The sequence below is a fragment of the Lactuca serriola genome, chromosome 6 (assembly GCF_051521515.1).
Source record: "Lactuca serriola cultivar US96UC23 chromosome 6, Lser_US96UC23_V15, whole genome shotgun sequence".
Taxonomy (NCBI): Eukaryota; Viridiplantae; Streptophyta; class Magnoliopsida; order Asterales; family Asteraceae; genus Lactuca; species Lactuca serriola.
The window spans coordinates 78809617-78825223 of NC_136413.1; the positions used below are offsets into that span (position 1 = coordinate 78809617).

A 15607-nucleotide genomic window follows, 5' to 3' on the forward strand; every position below is an offset into this window, starting at 1 on the left:
CACATAGACTCCTATAACATCAAAACGAAAACAAACAACAACTCCGACTATCAAATGAAGATGAAACTTTGTCAACAACAAAACCACGCTCTCCTAAACAAACACAAAAGCGAAACCAAACGGACAATTAGAAAGCAAAACCAACTGAAACATCGACAGCTGGAACATCAAGACCAAAAAAAAATGAAACAGATATTCACACCTATCATATTTAAATAAAAATTGTAAACTATTATTATATTTGATACTGCTACTTCCATTAGATATTATATTCATCAATTTTGTATGATATTATGCATATTTAATTAACTCCAAGAATGATATATAATTATATTTTAAGTTTATATATATATATATATATATATATATATATATATATATATATATATATATATATTAACTCTTATTAGTTATTGTTGCTTCTAAACATAGTTCATATTATAACATTCCATTACATTAATAACTGTATAATAGTTTACATCTCTTCAGAGCACCCCATGCATCTCTTATATCATAACCATTTCATTAATGACTGTTGATAGTTTACATTTCTAATTTCAATAAACTATATCTGATGATCATTTTTTAAAACAGCATAATACTAAATGTCAGAAAGTTGATCAAGTATCATCCAATATATTAATTTTCAAGTTTTATCTAATCTATTTTTTTTTCTAATGTTTGTCGGTGTAGTCTAATAGTTTTTCAATGATACGCAAAACACTACACTTGGGCGTGCTAAGCACGGGCCTCGAACTTTCTAGTGTGTGTGTATATATATATATATATATATATATATATATATATATATATATATATATATATATATATATATATATGACAGAAGCAAAGAGGAACAAAGATCAACAAAGGCATATGTGAATTATGTGACAAGCTTTCCATTTTAATCAATAACTGATTTCAAGATTTACAATCAATGAGACATAACACTTTCAACTTGATCTACATCAATAAAGCTTTAGCCCAAGTGGCACAAAAAATATACAATTTTTGATTATCATTTTGCTAGAATATATAGGCTTTCAGCCCTACGTAGCCCTATATGAATACCTGATGTGATACGAGTCATGCTCTACATGGCCAAATGTACAAAGCCGATACCAGAAGTTATACGAGTCATGCTCTACATGGCCAGAGACATAATACCAATACCAGAAGTGATACTAGACATGCTCTAGATGGGAAAAGGCACATTGCTAATACCAGAAGTTATACGAGACATGTTCTACATGGCCAAAGGTATAAATGCATATTCAGGATAACACAGGAAAACATATTACACATATAACACATAACATACAATTGTTTCTATATATTGAACTCACCGTGAAATAACTGGAGGTTAAAATGGTAATTTGGGCAACACTTCGTTTCTATAAATAATTTTTTCCAATGAAAACCGGGAGCTTTATTGAAAATCGGGCCTTACGAGGGTTGAGTTTCAAACCGAAAAGATAAATTCCTTCGGGTCTTCGGGTGCTTCGAGATGTTCTTCGGGTGTTGGGTATGATCCCGGGGCTTCGGGGATGTAAAATAGCTTGGAAGAAGGTTTAAAGTGAAAAAGTGTGCAAAAATCCAACCAAAACTGGGAGGGTTCGCACCTCCCCTTTTATAGGATGCGAGGCTCGGATCCGAAGAGGGAAGGAGGACACGCATCAACAGCGAGGGAGAGGGGGAGGGGCATGTGTCGAGCTCGCAGGGCTGCACACGTCGGATGTAAGAGCAAGGCACTCGTCGGATGCATAGGCGAGGTGGTTCAATTTGGACATTCGGATGCGCCACGAGTCGGACATGCGTCACGCATGCGAGGCTTGTACGTGGCCGAGTCCGAGCCTAGTATGCGAAGCTTCTCAGATTTTGTGCCTAAATCTTCAAAAATTCACAACTTTCAAATGCGAGCTCCATTTTAGACATTGTTTATATCCACGCGTAGGTGAGATTATACTCTACAACTTTCGTTTAGACTCCGTTGGCTAATTTTGACTTTATTTTTAATATTATTATTTTTAACAGACCGGGACAGGAAAATCCGTCAAAAATTCATAACTTCTTCATTCAACGTCCGTTTTCGTCTCTCTTTTTACTATTGTACTAGTATTGATGAGTCATTCGATTCTCGTTTAGGTTGTGTCGGCTAAAAATCACTCGATCTTTATTTCGAGTTTTTAGCTGTATACTGCTATACCGAATCTTAGAAAAATCATAACTACCTCATACGACGTCATGTTTTGACGTTCTTTTTATGAAAGTTCTCGGTTTAACGAATACTACGACTTTCATTTAGATCACAAAGCTAAAAAGTAGTTTACTGAAAACTCAATTTTTATGCTAAATAGTGTTTTGCCGGTTTTGTCGCGGATCTTCGATTAGTCATAACTTCTTCGTTATAACTTGGATTTTAATGAGACTTTTGCCTAAATGCTTCTAGTGAGATAATCTACAACTTTCAATAACATTATTTTTATTTATTCAAATTTTATATTTTCGTTAATTTCGATAGTTGACTTTTGATCAAAATTTCATAAGACTTCCAATACATTTCGAGTGATTCCAAATATAGTTTTTCTTCAAATCTCGTAAAAACTATATCGTTAGAACTCAATGCTAAAAAACATTTAATATTATTCATTTTAAGCTAATAAGATTTATAAAACATGATAATCGAACAAGGTTATTAACGTGTATGTTACATTTATATTGACTAGCTGTCAAGAAATCAGACAATACATCGAGTAAATGTTCTTATTTTTAATTATCTTTCATTATTTATTGTTACTTTTTTCCATTCTTCAAATATATATATATATATATATATATATATATATATATATATATATATATATATATATATATATATTTGTCATCAAGATAGAAAATTCAAATATGAACATTCTAAAAGTGACGAAAAGACTGAATTTGCCAACTGGTTTCTTGAATAGGTAATAATAATTAATAAACAAATATGTTTAATAAATATATCAAATCAAGAATACATAACACATCAATATATGTTTAATAGGTTTTATTTCAGATGGAAAAAGAAAACTTTCCAAAATTCCACAAAGTGTTGTCAGCCCTTTCAATGGGTTCACAAATGGATGTTTATACTTATACCGCGTGCATAGTCAATGGTGTCAGGTTTATGGTATTTAGTCGTGATACACAACACAAAACACAAAACTCTGGGGTTCTAGTGGTTGGTGAGAATGGAGAGAAATATTATGGCCAATTAGAAGAGATTATGGAAGTGAAATATCCATATGATTTTTCGACTGTAATATTTTGGTGCAAGTGGTTCGATACAAAAGATATTCCTGATGATAATTTCATCAGTATCAACGCAGAAAAAGAAGCGTACCAAGATGATCAACTCATATATGCTTCTCAAGCCAAACAGGTGTTCTACATCCGTGAGCCTGTTAATCATCGATGAAACCAAAACAACAACCCTCATTGTGTCGTCGAGCATGTTAATCATCGAAGTATTTGGGATCTACTATCCGAAAATGCTCGTGTCCAAAATGCTTACAGTGACTCTATCCAAGATGTCGACAATGTGGTGACTGAAAATGTTGACATAATTCAAAATAACTCTTCATCTGGAGCTAAACTATTTTTAACGACTTCTCACAATACTTTCAAAACAAGATTGATGTAGCTTAGAAACAATGTTGATTATGACGATGAGGACGAGACTGAAGTACCTCTACCAACGGGTAGAATCGATAATTATTCTGAGGAAGAGACTGATTATGATGATGACGATTCTGATTATGATATTGATGAGGAAGACATTGAAGTGTATGATGCAGATTCTGATTAAAAAAATCAAATGTTTTTTTTGGTAATAGAAACTTTATTTGAAGTGTACCTTTTATTCATATTGTTTGTCTAACTTTTATTCATGTTGTTTGTCTAACTTTTATTCATGTTTGTCTAATTTTTATTCATATTGTGTTTTTATATTGTATATCTTGTAATTTTACAGGCTACATATGATGCTTAGTTGGTTGGTACTCTTTGCCATGATGTCCGATGTTATGGGCCTTGGACATGGAGGTGATGGAGCTGGGGATCCACCACCTCCGGTAGGATTTGGTCGCGGTCATCATGAACATGATGGTAAGTCTTATTATGATATGTTTATTAACTACTTTTTTTAAATTTATTATAAATTATCGTGACTAATATTTTTAATTTTTTTTCCTCTTAGCTTCTAAAGAAAAGAAGGTGTTTATCTAAAAACATCAAGCTAGGAAAGTTGACATGCGCAAACAAGGGAAAGCTCGTGGATTTGGATTTTGATAGGAGATCGAATATTCCCCTGTCGGGAAGCGTGCTAATTGGTTTTCACGTGAGATTGGGAGGTATACATGGATGAACATACCTTTCAACGTATCTGGTTGGGACAATCTTTCCTCCGCGTTAAGGAATGCAACAGACGTTCATCTAAAGGTAACTTTGTTAATATTTAAGTTTAGTTATGATTGGTATTTAATTAACTAACTCTTTTATATTTGTAGAATAAGTTTGATCTGGATAAGGTTAACTTTGATCCCAAGCATGCTTAGTTTTTGTGGAGCATTGATGAGAGTTTTGCAAAAATTTATAGAGGGCAGGAAAGTAAAGCCCATACTTATTTTACAGATATTGAAGGGCCTGCAGATATCCCAATGACATTAAACAAACCCCCTGATGGTATGTCACGTGAAAATTCGGCGAAGGCAGTCGAACATTTTCAAACACTTAAAATTTTAAGGCATTCGACGTCAACCAAAGAAGTCCGTGCAAAACAACAAGTTGTAAATAGAGGGGGTTCAACCTCTTATAGCAATGCCTGTTTCAAAGAAGTGGGTTATGATATATTCAATTGTTCATTTAAAAGTATAATTAATATAATATGTAATGTTAATACCAATCGTCAAGGGGTATTTAGTAGTCCTGCAGTCGAGCAACAATACATAAATGGTTAATTTATATTTTTCATATAAGTGTTTATATAGTCAACGAGTATTTAGTAATCTAATTTTTATGTTGTTTATCTTTTTTTGAAAATAAAGTTGGCTTTAGTCCAGGAGATTAATCAACAAACCCAATCTTCTTCTGGATTAAGATGTCTAACACTAAGTGAAATAAAAAATTATTTTGAAAAAATATTGGGTGTTCGACGTAGGCATATCAGAGGCATTGGGCGTAAACCTCCTATGGTTATGTCTATGTATGATCAGGAACAACCGATGACACAACAACCACGACAATCACATGTAATTGTTAGTTTAAGTTGAAAAGTATAATGGTATAATGATATGTTGGTAATTGTTTGTTTATATATAGTACAATGCTACAACGGAAAGTAGAATGCTATAATGATATGTTGGTTATGGTTTGATATGTTGATATTTTGTATTTTGGTAATTCTTAGAAAGTATAATGCTATAATTGAAAAATGAAAAAAATTATACTGTTATAATGAATATGGAATATTGTGTATCATGTAGTTTGGTAACTTTTTGGAAAGTACAATGCTATAATGGAAAAAGGTACAATGCTATAATGTATATGCAATATTGTGTATCATGTAGTTTGCTTATAGTTTGATATTTTGTAGATTGGTAATTTTTTGGAAAGTATGATGCTATAATGTATATATTGTGCATGATGTATGTTTAAGTGTATTTGGAAAGTAGAATGCTATAATGATATGTTGGTTATAGTTTAATATGTTGGTATTTTTTATTTTGGCAATTTTGGAAAGTACAATGCTATTATGATATGTTGGTAATATATTTCACTTTTCTTTTTTGTAGTTTGAAATGTTGCAAACAATACTAAAGGACCCGGTCTGTTCTGCGACACTGGAAGACTGGTTTCGCTTATTGTTGCCACGAAATGATAACGAAGGAAATGATGAGAGTGATGAGGACTAGTAGCTACTTTGTTAGGATTTTATGAAATGTTTTGTTTGAATTAATATTTTGGATATATTGTTCGATGAATATTTAGTTTGGGTGAATATTTGGACCGTTTGTGTATGGACTAATATTTCAGCAAAATTATGTTTTGTAGCCGTTTGTATGTATGTTATATCAGTTTTTATAATTTCACATTAAAAAAAACCTAAAATGTTTTAACGGCGACTGACGACAGTGCATTAGCGGCGACACGTAATATTAGCGGCAACATGTAGTATTTGCGGCGACAAAAGTAGCAACTGGGACGAAGTAACAACAGTGACCCTTTAGCGGCGACAAGTCGCCTCATATAGCTTTAGCGGCGACAAATGTACTCTTCAGCGGCGACCCATGTCGCCACTAATGCTCACATTTCTTGTAGTGATGAAAATGAAAAAAAAAAAAAAAAAAAAAAAAAAAAAAAAAAAAAAAACTGATATGACATCTAAACGAAACAGTAAGTTGAAAGAGACGAGAGGGATATAGTCCATGCACCCTAATGGGTTAATTGCTAAATTTCAAAAAATCACTGAATTAATTATGGAAAAATGCTGCAAGAACACTTTTCTTTTTTCATATGTTTGGAACTATCACGTCTTCTAAAGTTAGGCAAGTCATTTGAATTGAAAAGGTTCTTATTGAATAATATCCCTACATTTCACTGTCAAAAGTGAATTGTGTATTCAGTCCACAATATTAATACAACGGTAAAAAAGACAACAAATGAATGGCTTAAAATTTGATTAGGATCTTAGTTGTTGGTAAATTGACTTGTAACCAATATAACACTTATATATATATATATATATATATATATATATATATATATATATATATATATATATATATATATATATATATATATATATATATATATATATATATATATATATATATATATATATATATATGATACATGTGTCGTATTTATTACCTGAACCTCGAGTGCATGGATGATCCATGGCTCACTATTACTTTTTCCTTTGTACCCTCCTTACCTTGTCATTATCTTTTTATGGAATATCCGCCGCAAACCATCAAGTAACTAACTTCGCTGAGAAAACGCCTGGTGGAATCCGTTTCACCAAAGAAATCGGAATTCCATTCACAAAGACGCTAATGGGTACCATTAATAACTACATATGGACCACCATCTTGCAACAAAGCGATCCTGCTGACCGAAAGCCTGTGCCGACTGTGAACATTTATATCGTAGACTTCAAAGGAGCCGAAGCAATCACTTGGGGTGATAATATTAATGTTAGTGCTGTTTATCTACTAGGGTATCAAGGGAACCTGAAATGGGAATTCACGTCCCTTTTGTACCATGAAATGACTCATGTTTTTCAATGGAATGGCGAGGGTAAAGCTCCTACAGGCTTGGTAGAAGGGGTGGCAGACTATACGATTTTAAAAGCAAATTATTTCCCACCGGCTTTTGCAAAACCAGGAACTGGTAATAAATGGGATCAGGGGTATGATTTCACAGCTCGTTTTCTCGAGTATTGTGATGGGATTACCCCAGGGTTTGTGGCAAAGCTAAACAAAAAGATGAGGAAAACTTTTGACATCAAGTTTTTTCAAGAGTTGACAGGAAAGCCCTTGGATACACTATGGAAGAACTACAAGGCTAAATATGGGAATATCAAGCATGGTGATGAAATAACTGAATTTGTTAATTGAAAATATATTAAAACTGGGTTCTTTACGAATAGTTATTATAACAGGTCGCAAGATATCAAAAAAAAAAAAAAATGTTATGTTGGTTTTTTATTAAACAAGAAACGTAGGTGTTCCTTGAAAGATCTATTTTTATGTGAATACTAGAAAAAATAACAAAAACCTTCACTCGCAACATGATGTCTCGAAATATAAATAATGTATAGATCGTTGAATGATGAATAATGATGTAATGGATCTTTAGTTAGGAGATAACCAGTTGATGCTTATCAGAAATGCTTATCAGAGATGCCAAAGATCTCCAGCAAGCTACAAGAACTTCTTGAAAAAATATTTATAAGACCAAGCTTCTCGCCTTGGGGAGCTCCTGTTTTAGTTGTCAAGAAGAAAGATGGATCTTTTTAGATGTGCATCGACTCTAAGAAATTATATAAGTTGACCGTCAAGAATCGATATCCACTTCCCTGAATTGACGATCTCTTCGATCAACTACAAGGATCGAGTTATTAATCTAAGATCGATATGAGATCTGGATATCATCATCTCCAAGTAATGGAATAATACATTCTGAAAACCGTATTTAGAACCCGATATGCTCACTACGACTTCTTGGTCATGCCTTTTGGACTCACCAATGCCCTAGCTATTTTTATGTATCTCATGAATCGAGTACGCAAGCCCTAACTAGAATAATTCGTGATAGTATTCATCGATGATATTTTGATCTATTCATGAACCAATGAAGAGCATTGACAACATCTTCGAGTGATCATAGAGCTGCTAAGGAAATAAAAGTTGTATGCAAAATTCTCTAAGTGAGAATTTTGGCTTAGAGAAGTACACTTGCTAGGGCACATAGTAATCAATAAAGGAAGTCACGTTGATCCTTCCAAGATTAAAGCTGTGAAGAATTGAGAAACACCAAAGCCACCAATCAAAGTGCGTCAAATCTTTGGCGTAGCGGGTTAATATCAAAGATTCGTAGAGAATTTCTCTAAGGTAGCAACGCGCAGTTATTCACCTAGTATTATTTAAAATAGGTTACTGAAAAATAGGCATCTAGTCATTGGAGGGCCCTAGCAATTCACCAACATTCCCTCCTTATAAGTTCTAAGGAGGAGTTACGATTGTCAAGGAAAAAAAAACAGGAAAAAGTTTTGTGGTTCTTTCTTCAGCCGCATGACCGTTTGACCGGAGGAATGCTGAGTGCGGTGCTCCTTCACAAGCCACAAATTAAAGCGATTTATGATTGGAAGTTGTTTACTTTCATTTTAGGATTTTATTTATTGCTTTAGGAATTTAAATGTCATTTTATGCTTTTAATTAACATTTGTAGTAGTTTAACTTTTTTAATGAAATGTTATTTTTCTTTTTGGTTTTATTTATTTATTTTTAGTAAATGTTTATTTAAAAAAACTTAATTGTAGGGATTGAAACGGTTGAAAGACATGAATTTTTATATGTTGTTGGTTCACTTGGTTGGTAGAGATGAAAATGAAAGAACAGAAAAAAAAAATATGACATCTAAATGAAACTGTAAGTTGAGAGAGACGAGAGGGATATAGTCTAAGGGTGATCATTTGGACCGAGCCGAATCGGACTGGACCAGACCGAATCTTAGACCGGACCGGTTATGGAGAATATTGTGGACCGTGGACCGGACCAGATGAGTCGTGTGCGTGTCCGTGTCCGGGTTTGGGTCCAGGTCCGGGTTTTCCGGTTCTTGGACCCATTTGGACCTGTACAACTTTAATTGCAAGAGTACAAGTCGTTAAAATAAGTTTTTGGGTTTTATAGAACTCGTTGAAATGATACGATACAACTTGTAAAAATGATTACGTTTCCGTTTCATGTATAACTAATCTACCTTGATGTTATAATATTATAACTTGCAAAATTAATTTTCCAAATAAAAGCATGTAACATATAAATCAAGTTCACCGAGATCCCTTTCATATGATTTATCTGTCAAATATACATGTAATTCAGAATTATAGTCTAAAATAATAGTTAAAAAGGTGAAATATTTCAGCTTTAATAGCTTAACTTTGAAAGATAGTAACTCACTGAATATAATATCAAAATCAACAAAATTATAGTCTAAATTCATCTACAAAATGTAAACTAAATTTTGGAAAAAATCGCAGGTCAATCCAACTTAAAACGAATGAGTTATGGTTGTTTAAAAATTTCACAGATTACAAAATTTTAAAAATCTTGCTGAAAAGCTGAAAATTTTCAGCTTTGATAGCTCAACTTTCAAACACTGTAACTCATTGAATATAATACGAAAATCAACCAAATTATAGTCTAAATTCATCTAAAAACTGTAAATTAACTGTTGGAAAAAAACGCGTATCAATCCGACTTAAAATTAATAAGTTATGGTTGTTTAAAATTTTCACAGATTACAAAATTTTAAAAATGTTGCTGAAAAGCTGAAAATTTTCAGGTTTGATAGCTCAACTTTGAAAGACTGTAGCTCATTGAATATAATACCAAAATAAACAAAATTATAGTCTAAATTTATCTAAAAACTATAAATTAAACATTGAAAAAAACATTTGTCAATCCGACTTAAAATGCATGAGTTATGGTTTTTTAAAAAATCTCACAGATTAGAATTTTTTTTTTAAATCGGGTCCAACCAGTTTTGATGGATTTCTAGAACCGAGAACCAGACCGGCGTCCAGAAAAATAGTCCGGTCCGGTCCGATCCGATCCACCGGTTCAAATGCTCACCCCTAACATAATCCATGCACCCAAATCGGTTAATTGCTAAATTTCAAAAAATCACGGAATTAAATATGGAAAAATGCGGCAAGAACACTTTTCTTTTTTCATATGTTTGGTACTATCACGTCATGTAAAGTTCGGCAAGTCATTTGAATTGAAAAAGTTCTTATTGAATAATATCCCTACATTTCACTGTCAAAAGTGAATAGTTTATTCAGTCCACAATATTACTGATGGTAAAAAAGACAACAAGTGAATGGCTTAAAATTTGATTATGATCTTAGTTGTTGGTAAATTGACTTGTAACCAACATAACACTTATATATATGATACATGCGTCGTATTTATTACCTAAACCTCGAGTGCATAGATGATCCATGGCTCACTATTACTGTTTCCTTTGTATCCTCCTCACCTTCTCATTGTCTTTTTATGGAATATCCGCCGTGAACTACCAAGTAATTAACCTTGCTGAGAAAACGCCTGGCGGAATCCGTTTCACCAAAGAAATCGGAATTCCCTTCACAAAGACACTAATGGGTACCATTAACAACTACGTATGGAACACCATCTTGCAACAAAGCGATCCTGCTGACCGAAAGCCTGTGCCCACTATGACCATTTACATCATGGAGTACAAAGGAGCCGAAGCTATCGCTTGGGGTGATAATATTAATGTTAGTTCTGTTTATCTACAAGGGTATCAAGGGAACCTGAAATGGCAATTCACGTCCCTTTTGTACCATGAAATTACCCACGTTTTTCAATGGGATGGTGAGGGTAAAGCTCCACTAGGCTTGGTAGAAGGGGTGGCGGACTATACAAAATTAAAAGCGAATTATGCCCAAGTTGGTTATGCAAAACCAGGAACTGGTAATAAATGGGACCAGGGATATGATTTCACAGCTCGTTTTCTCGATTATTGTGATGGGATTACCCCAGGGTTTGTGGCAAAGCTAAACAAAAAGATGAGGAAAACTTTTGACGTCAAGTTTTTTCAAGAGTTGACAGGAAAGCCCTTGGATACACTATGGAAGAACTACAAGGCTAAATATGGGAATATCAAGCATGGTGATGAAATAACTGAATTTGTTAATTGAAAATATATTAAAACTGGGTTCTTTACGAATAGTTATTATAACAGGTCGCAAGATATCAAAAAAAAAATGTTATGTTGGTTTTTTATTAAACAAGAAACGTAGGTGTTCCTTGAAAGATCTATTTTTATGTGAATACTAGAAAAAATAACAAAAACCTTCACTCGCAACATGATGTCTCGAAATATAAATAATGTATACATCGTTGAATGATGAATAATGATGTAATGGATCTTTAGTTAGGAGATAACCAGTTGATGCTTATCAGAAATGCAAATCTAGCTAGTGTTCTTCTATCATAACTTTATTTTTAGCCAGGAAAATTAACTCAACCAATCCCGAGCAAATTGTAACATTATAGGCTGGCAATATAAAGCTTGAAGGTTGGGGAAATCCTACGCTTCATGGGTCTAATTAATCTTCAACACTTATACAAAATTTATATAGAGAAATTAGTTTAAGATTTAGATGGTATAACCTTACATTACTTGCAAGAAATTACAGCTTCATGACAAGGAACTAACTCCCTACACAAAACACAAGCTAATGTTTTTGGAACCGAAGTTTGTTTCTAACATAAAACCTTTTCTTACATAAAACACTGAAAATAAAATTGGTTACATGTCTCTGTTCTATATCCTTTAGCTACTATTATTTAAACTCTAACCTAATGTGTTTGTTTTTACGCAAAAAATATTTGTAACAAGTAACGTATTTACATTGAGTAGTGATGATGACGTAACTATATATCTCTTTAACCAATATTGTTAGTTTCAACAGTTTTAACTGTAAGGGTAGAATCGTCTTTTTTTTACTGAAGCAAGGGCATATTTGTAATTTTGATCAATTGGTTGTTATGAAAGTAGTTAGTGAGATGATTACTATTTATGTAATAAGTATTGTAACGATTCAGACGTATGAATGAATTCAGAAATGATAAAGATGTTAATTTCTTGATTCTCTTTCAATCTAACATGGTATCAGTCTGATCCTTTTTTCTTCCGCTGATTTCATTGTTCTTCATCCAAATTGTTTCAATTCCCTTTGTTTCAATGTCTTCATCATCATCATCGATTCCTTCTCAATCATTGAATATTGACATCACAAGTCCTTATTACCTTGGATCTTCTGATAATCCGAGTCAAATTCTTGTTACTACTGTCTTTAATGGCGTCGGTTTTTCTGCCTGGAAGAGATCGATGATCATCTCTCTTTCAGCTAAGAACAAATTATCATTTTTCGATGGCACAATTACTGCACCACCTGTCAATTCTCCGACTTATTCTGGATGGCATCGTGTCAATTCAATGGTAATTAGCTGGATTCTCAATTTATTACACAAGAACATCGCTGAAAGCGTTCTTTTCTTACCAACTGCACACGAGATTTGGCAAGAATTAAAACAGAGGTATGATCAGTCTAATAATGCATTGATCTATCAAATTCAACAACAACTCTACTATGTTGCTCAAAATTCGGATGACTTTTCCACTTATTTCACAAAATTGACTAAGATCTGGGATGAATTACGTGTTGTTCAAGACATTCCTTCTTGTACTTGTGGTTCTGCAGCTAAAATATAGAAATTCCTTGAAGATCAACGCTTAATTCAGCTTCTCATGGGACTTAATGAATCATACAAGATCATTCGAGGACAAATTCAGATGATGCAGCCTTTGCCATCTCTTTCTACTGCATATTCCTTGATCATTCAAGAAGAACGTCAACGCACTATTATTGCTTCATCCTTTGTCAATACTAAGGCTATTGCTATGCATGTGTCTTCAGATTCATCTCCAAATTCAGTCAAGAAAACTCTAACATGCACTCATTGTAAAAAGATTGGTCATAAAAAGAGTCAATGTTACCGATTAGTTGGTTTTCCTTCCAACTTCAAGTTTACTAAAGCAAAGAAAGAAGAATCCAAGTCCAATGTTCATAATACTACTTCTTTTCCATTTACTTTAGAGCAATATCAGCAGTTACTTCAATTGCTCAACAGCAATACTTCTCAACCTTCAACAAGCCATGTCAACGACTCTATTGCTGATAATGCCATGAATCCAAAGGGTAATTCTTTTTCATTCAAATCCTTTGCTACAAATGTTTACAAATCATCATTTCTTCTTCACAAACATCATTCATGCATTGTTGATACTGGAGTAACTGATCATATGGGCTCTAATAAATCTTTTTTTGTTTCTATGACACCAATTACTCAGAATCACACGATTGGTCGGCCTAATGGTCAACATACATCTGTTTCTTATATTGGAGATGTCAAATTACATGATTATGTAATGTTACATGGAGTGTTATATATTCCAGAATTAAAGTACAACCTTGTTTCTATTTCAAAATTGACATCCCAACTCAATACCTTTGCTATCTTTACTGATGAAGCCTGCCTTCTGCAGGACTCTTCATTGAGGAATATCTTCTCTCTTGGAGTTCTTGCAGAAAGAATCAATGATTTGTATATCTTTGATCATAATCATCTTCAGCATAATCTTTCCTACAGTTTTTCTGTTTTTTCATCTTTTTCTACTTCTAAATCTTTTGTTTCCAATTCTGTAATGAATTCATCTTCTTAGTTGTGGCATAATCGTTTAGGTCACATTCCATATCATAAAATGAAAATGATGTCAATAACCTCTGATCATTCTTCTATTCAAAGTTGTATGATTTGTTCTAAAGCTAAGCAGCAAAGGTTATCATTTCCTACATGTGTATCTGTTTCTAATGCACAATTTGAACTTATACACATTAATGTTTGGGGACCTTATAAACATGCCACTTATGATGGATTCAAATACTTTCTAACCATTGTTGATGATTACAACAGACATACATGGTTCACTTGTTAACTCACAAAAGTTATGCCTTTCCTTTGATTAAAGCATTTATTTCACTCATTCAAACTCAATTTCAAGTTGCCATCAAAATCAGTCGAACAGACAATGCTTTTGAACTTGGATCTAGTACAGAAGGTGTTGCTTATTTCAGTCCAAGGGCATAATTCATCAGAAATCAACACCCTACACCCCACAACAAAATAGAATAGTGGAAAGGAAACATAAATACATTTTGGAGACTGCTAGGGCATTATATTTTCAATCTGGACTTGGGATTGCTTATTGGGGTGAATGTGTAAAGACTGTAGTCCATCTTATTAATAGAATCCCTTCAAAAGTTCTTCATAACAAGTCTCCTTTTGAAGTCCTTCATAATAAGCCACCAAATTTACAACGTTTAAAAGCATTTGGGTGTTTGTGTCATGTTTCCACTAGTTTACAAGGAAGGGATAAATTCATGCCCAGGTCAATTCTTGCATTTTCATAGGATACCCTTATGGTCAAAAGGTATACAAAGTAATGGATTTAACCACAAAACAGATTACCATTTCAAGAAATGTTAAATTTTTTGAAAACATCTTTCCATTACATTCTTCATTCATTCCTTTATCCTCTTCCTCACCTTCATATTTACCAATATCTTCTATTGATTCATAATTTTCAGAAACTTCTTCTACATTTGTTCATATATCTTCTGATTCTCAATCATCAACTTTGCCACGAAGAAGCACATGAACTAGACAACCATCCACAAGATTACATGATTACATTTGTAATCATGTTAACTCTCAAGATCAATCAGATGTTTGTACACATACTATCACTAATCTTTGCATTTCCTCTTCATCATTTCATAATTCTTCTGAGATTCCAACTACTTCATTCGCTTTTCATGTCGCCTCTACTTTAAAAGAACCATCATTTTATCATGAAGCAAAAGGAATTCCATAATGGGAAGAAGCAATGACTAAAGAACTCAATGCTTTAGATGCCAATAACACTTGGGAACTTGTTAAACTTCCTAAGGGTAAAAAACCAATAGCATGTCGTTGGATCTACAAGATTAAATACAAAACATATGGTACAAATAAAAGACATAAAGCCCGTTTAGTAGCCAAAAGATTTACACAACAAGAGGGAGTAGATTTTCATGAAACCTTTTCTCCTGTTATGAAATTCAACACAATTCGTTGTCTTGTATCACTAGCTGTCAAACGAAAGTGGAACATCCACCAATTTGATGTCAATAATGCCTTCTTGCATGGTG

At 33.2% G+C, this 15607-nt stretch overlaps 2 protein-coding genes across 2 annotated transcripts; both read left to right on the plus strand.

Moving 5' to 3' along the window:
- The first annotated feature begins 6916 nt into the window (after positions 1 to 6916).
- On the plus strand, positions 6917 to 7930 carry LOC145058165 (uncharacterized). Its single transcript, XM_079006077.1, has one exon. The coding sequence runs from the start codon at positions 6933 to 6935 to the stop codon at positions 7653 to 7655; it is 723 nt and encodes a 240-aa protein (XP_078862203.1). The 5' UTR covers positions 6917 to 6932; the 3' UTR covers positions 7656 to 7930.
- Positions 7931 to 10724: 2794 nt separating this feature from the next.
- On the plus strand, positions 10725 to 11781 carry LOC145056528 (uncharacterized). Its single transcript, XM_079004217.1, has one exon. It carries the CDS (start codon positions 10766 to 10768, stop codon positions 11486 to 11488), a length of 723 nt encoding a protein of 240 aa, XP_078860343.1. The 5' UTR covers positions 10725 to 10765; the 3' UTR covers positions 11489 to 11781.
- The last annotated feature ends 3826 nt before the right edge of the window (positions 11782 to 15607 follow it).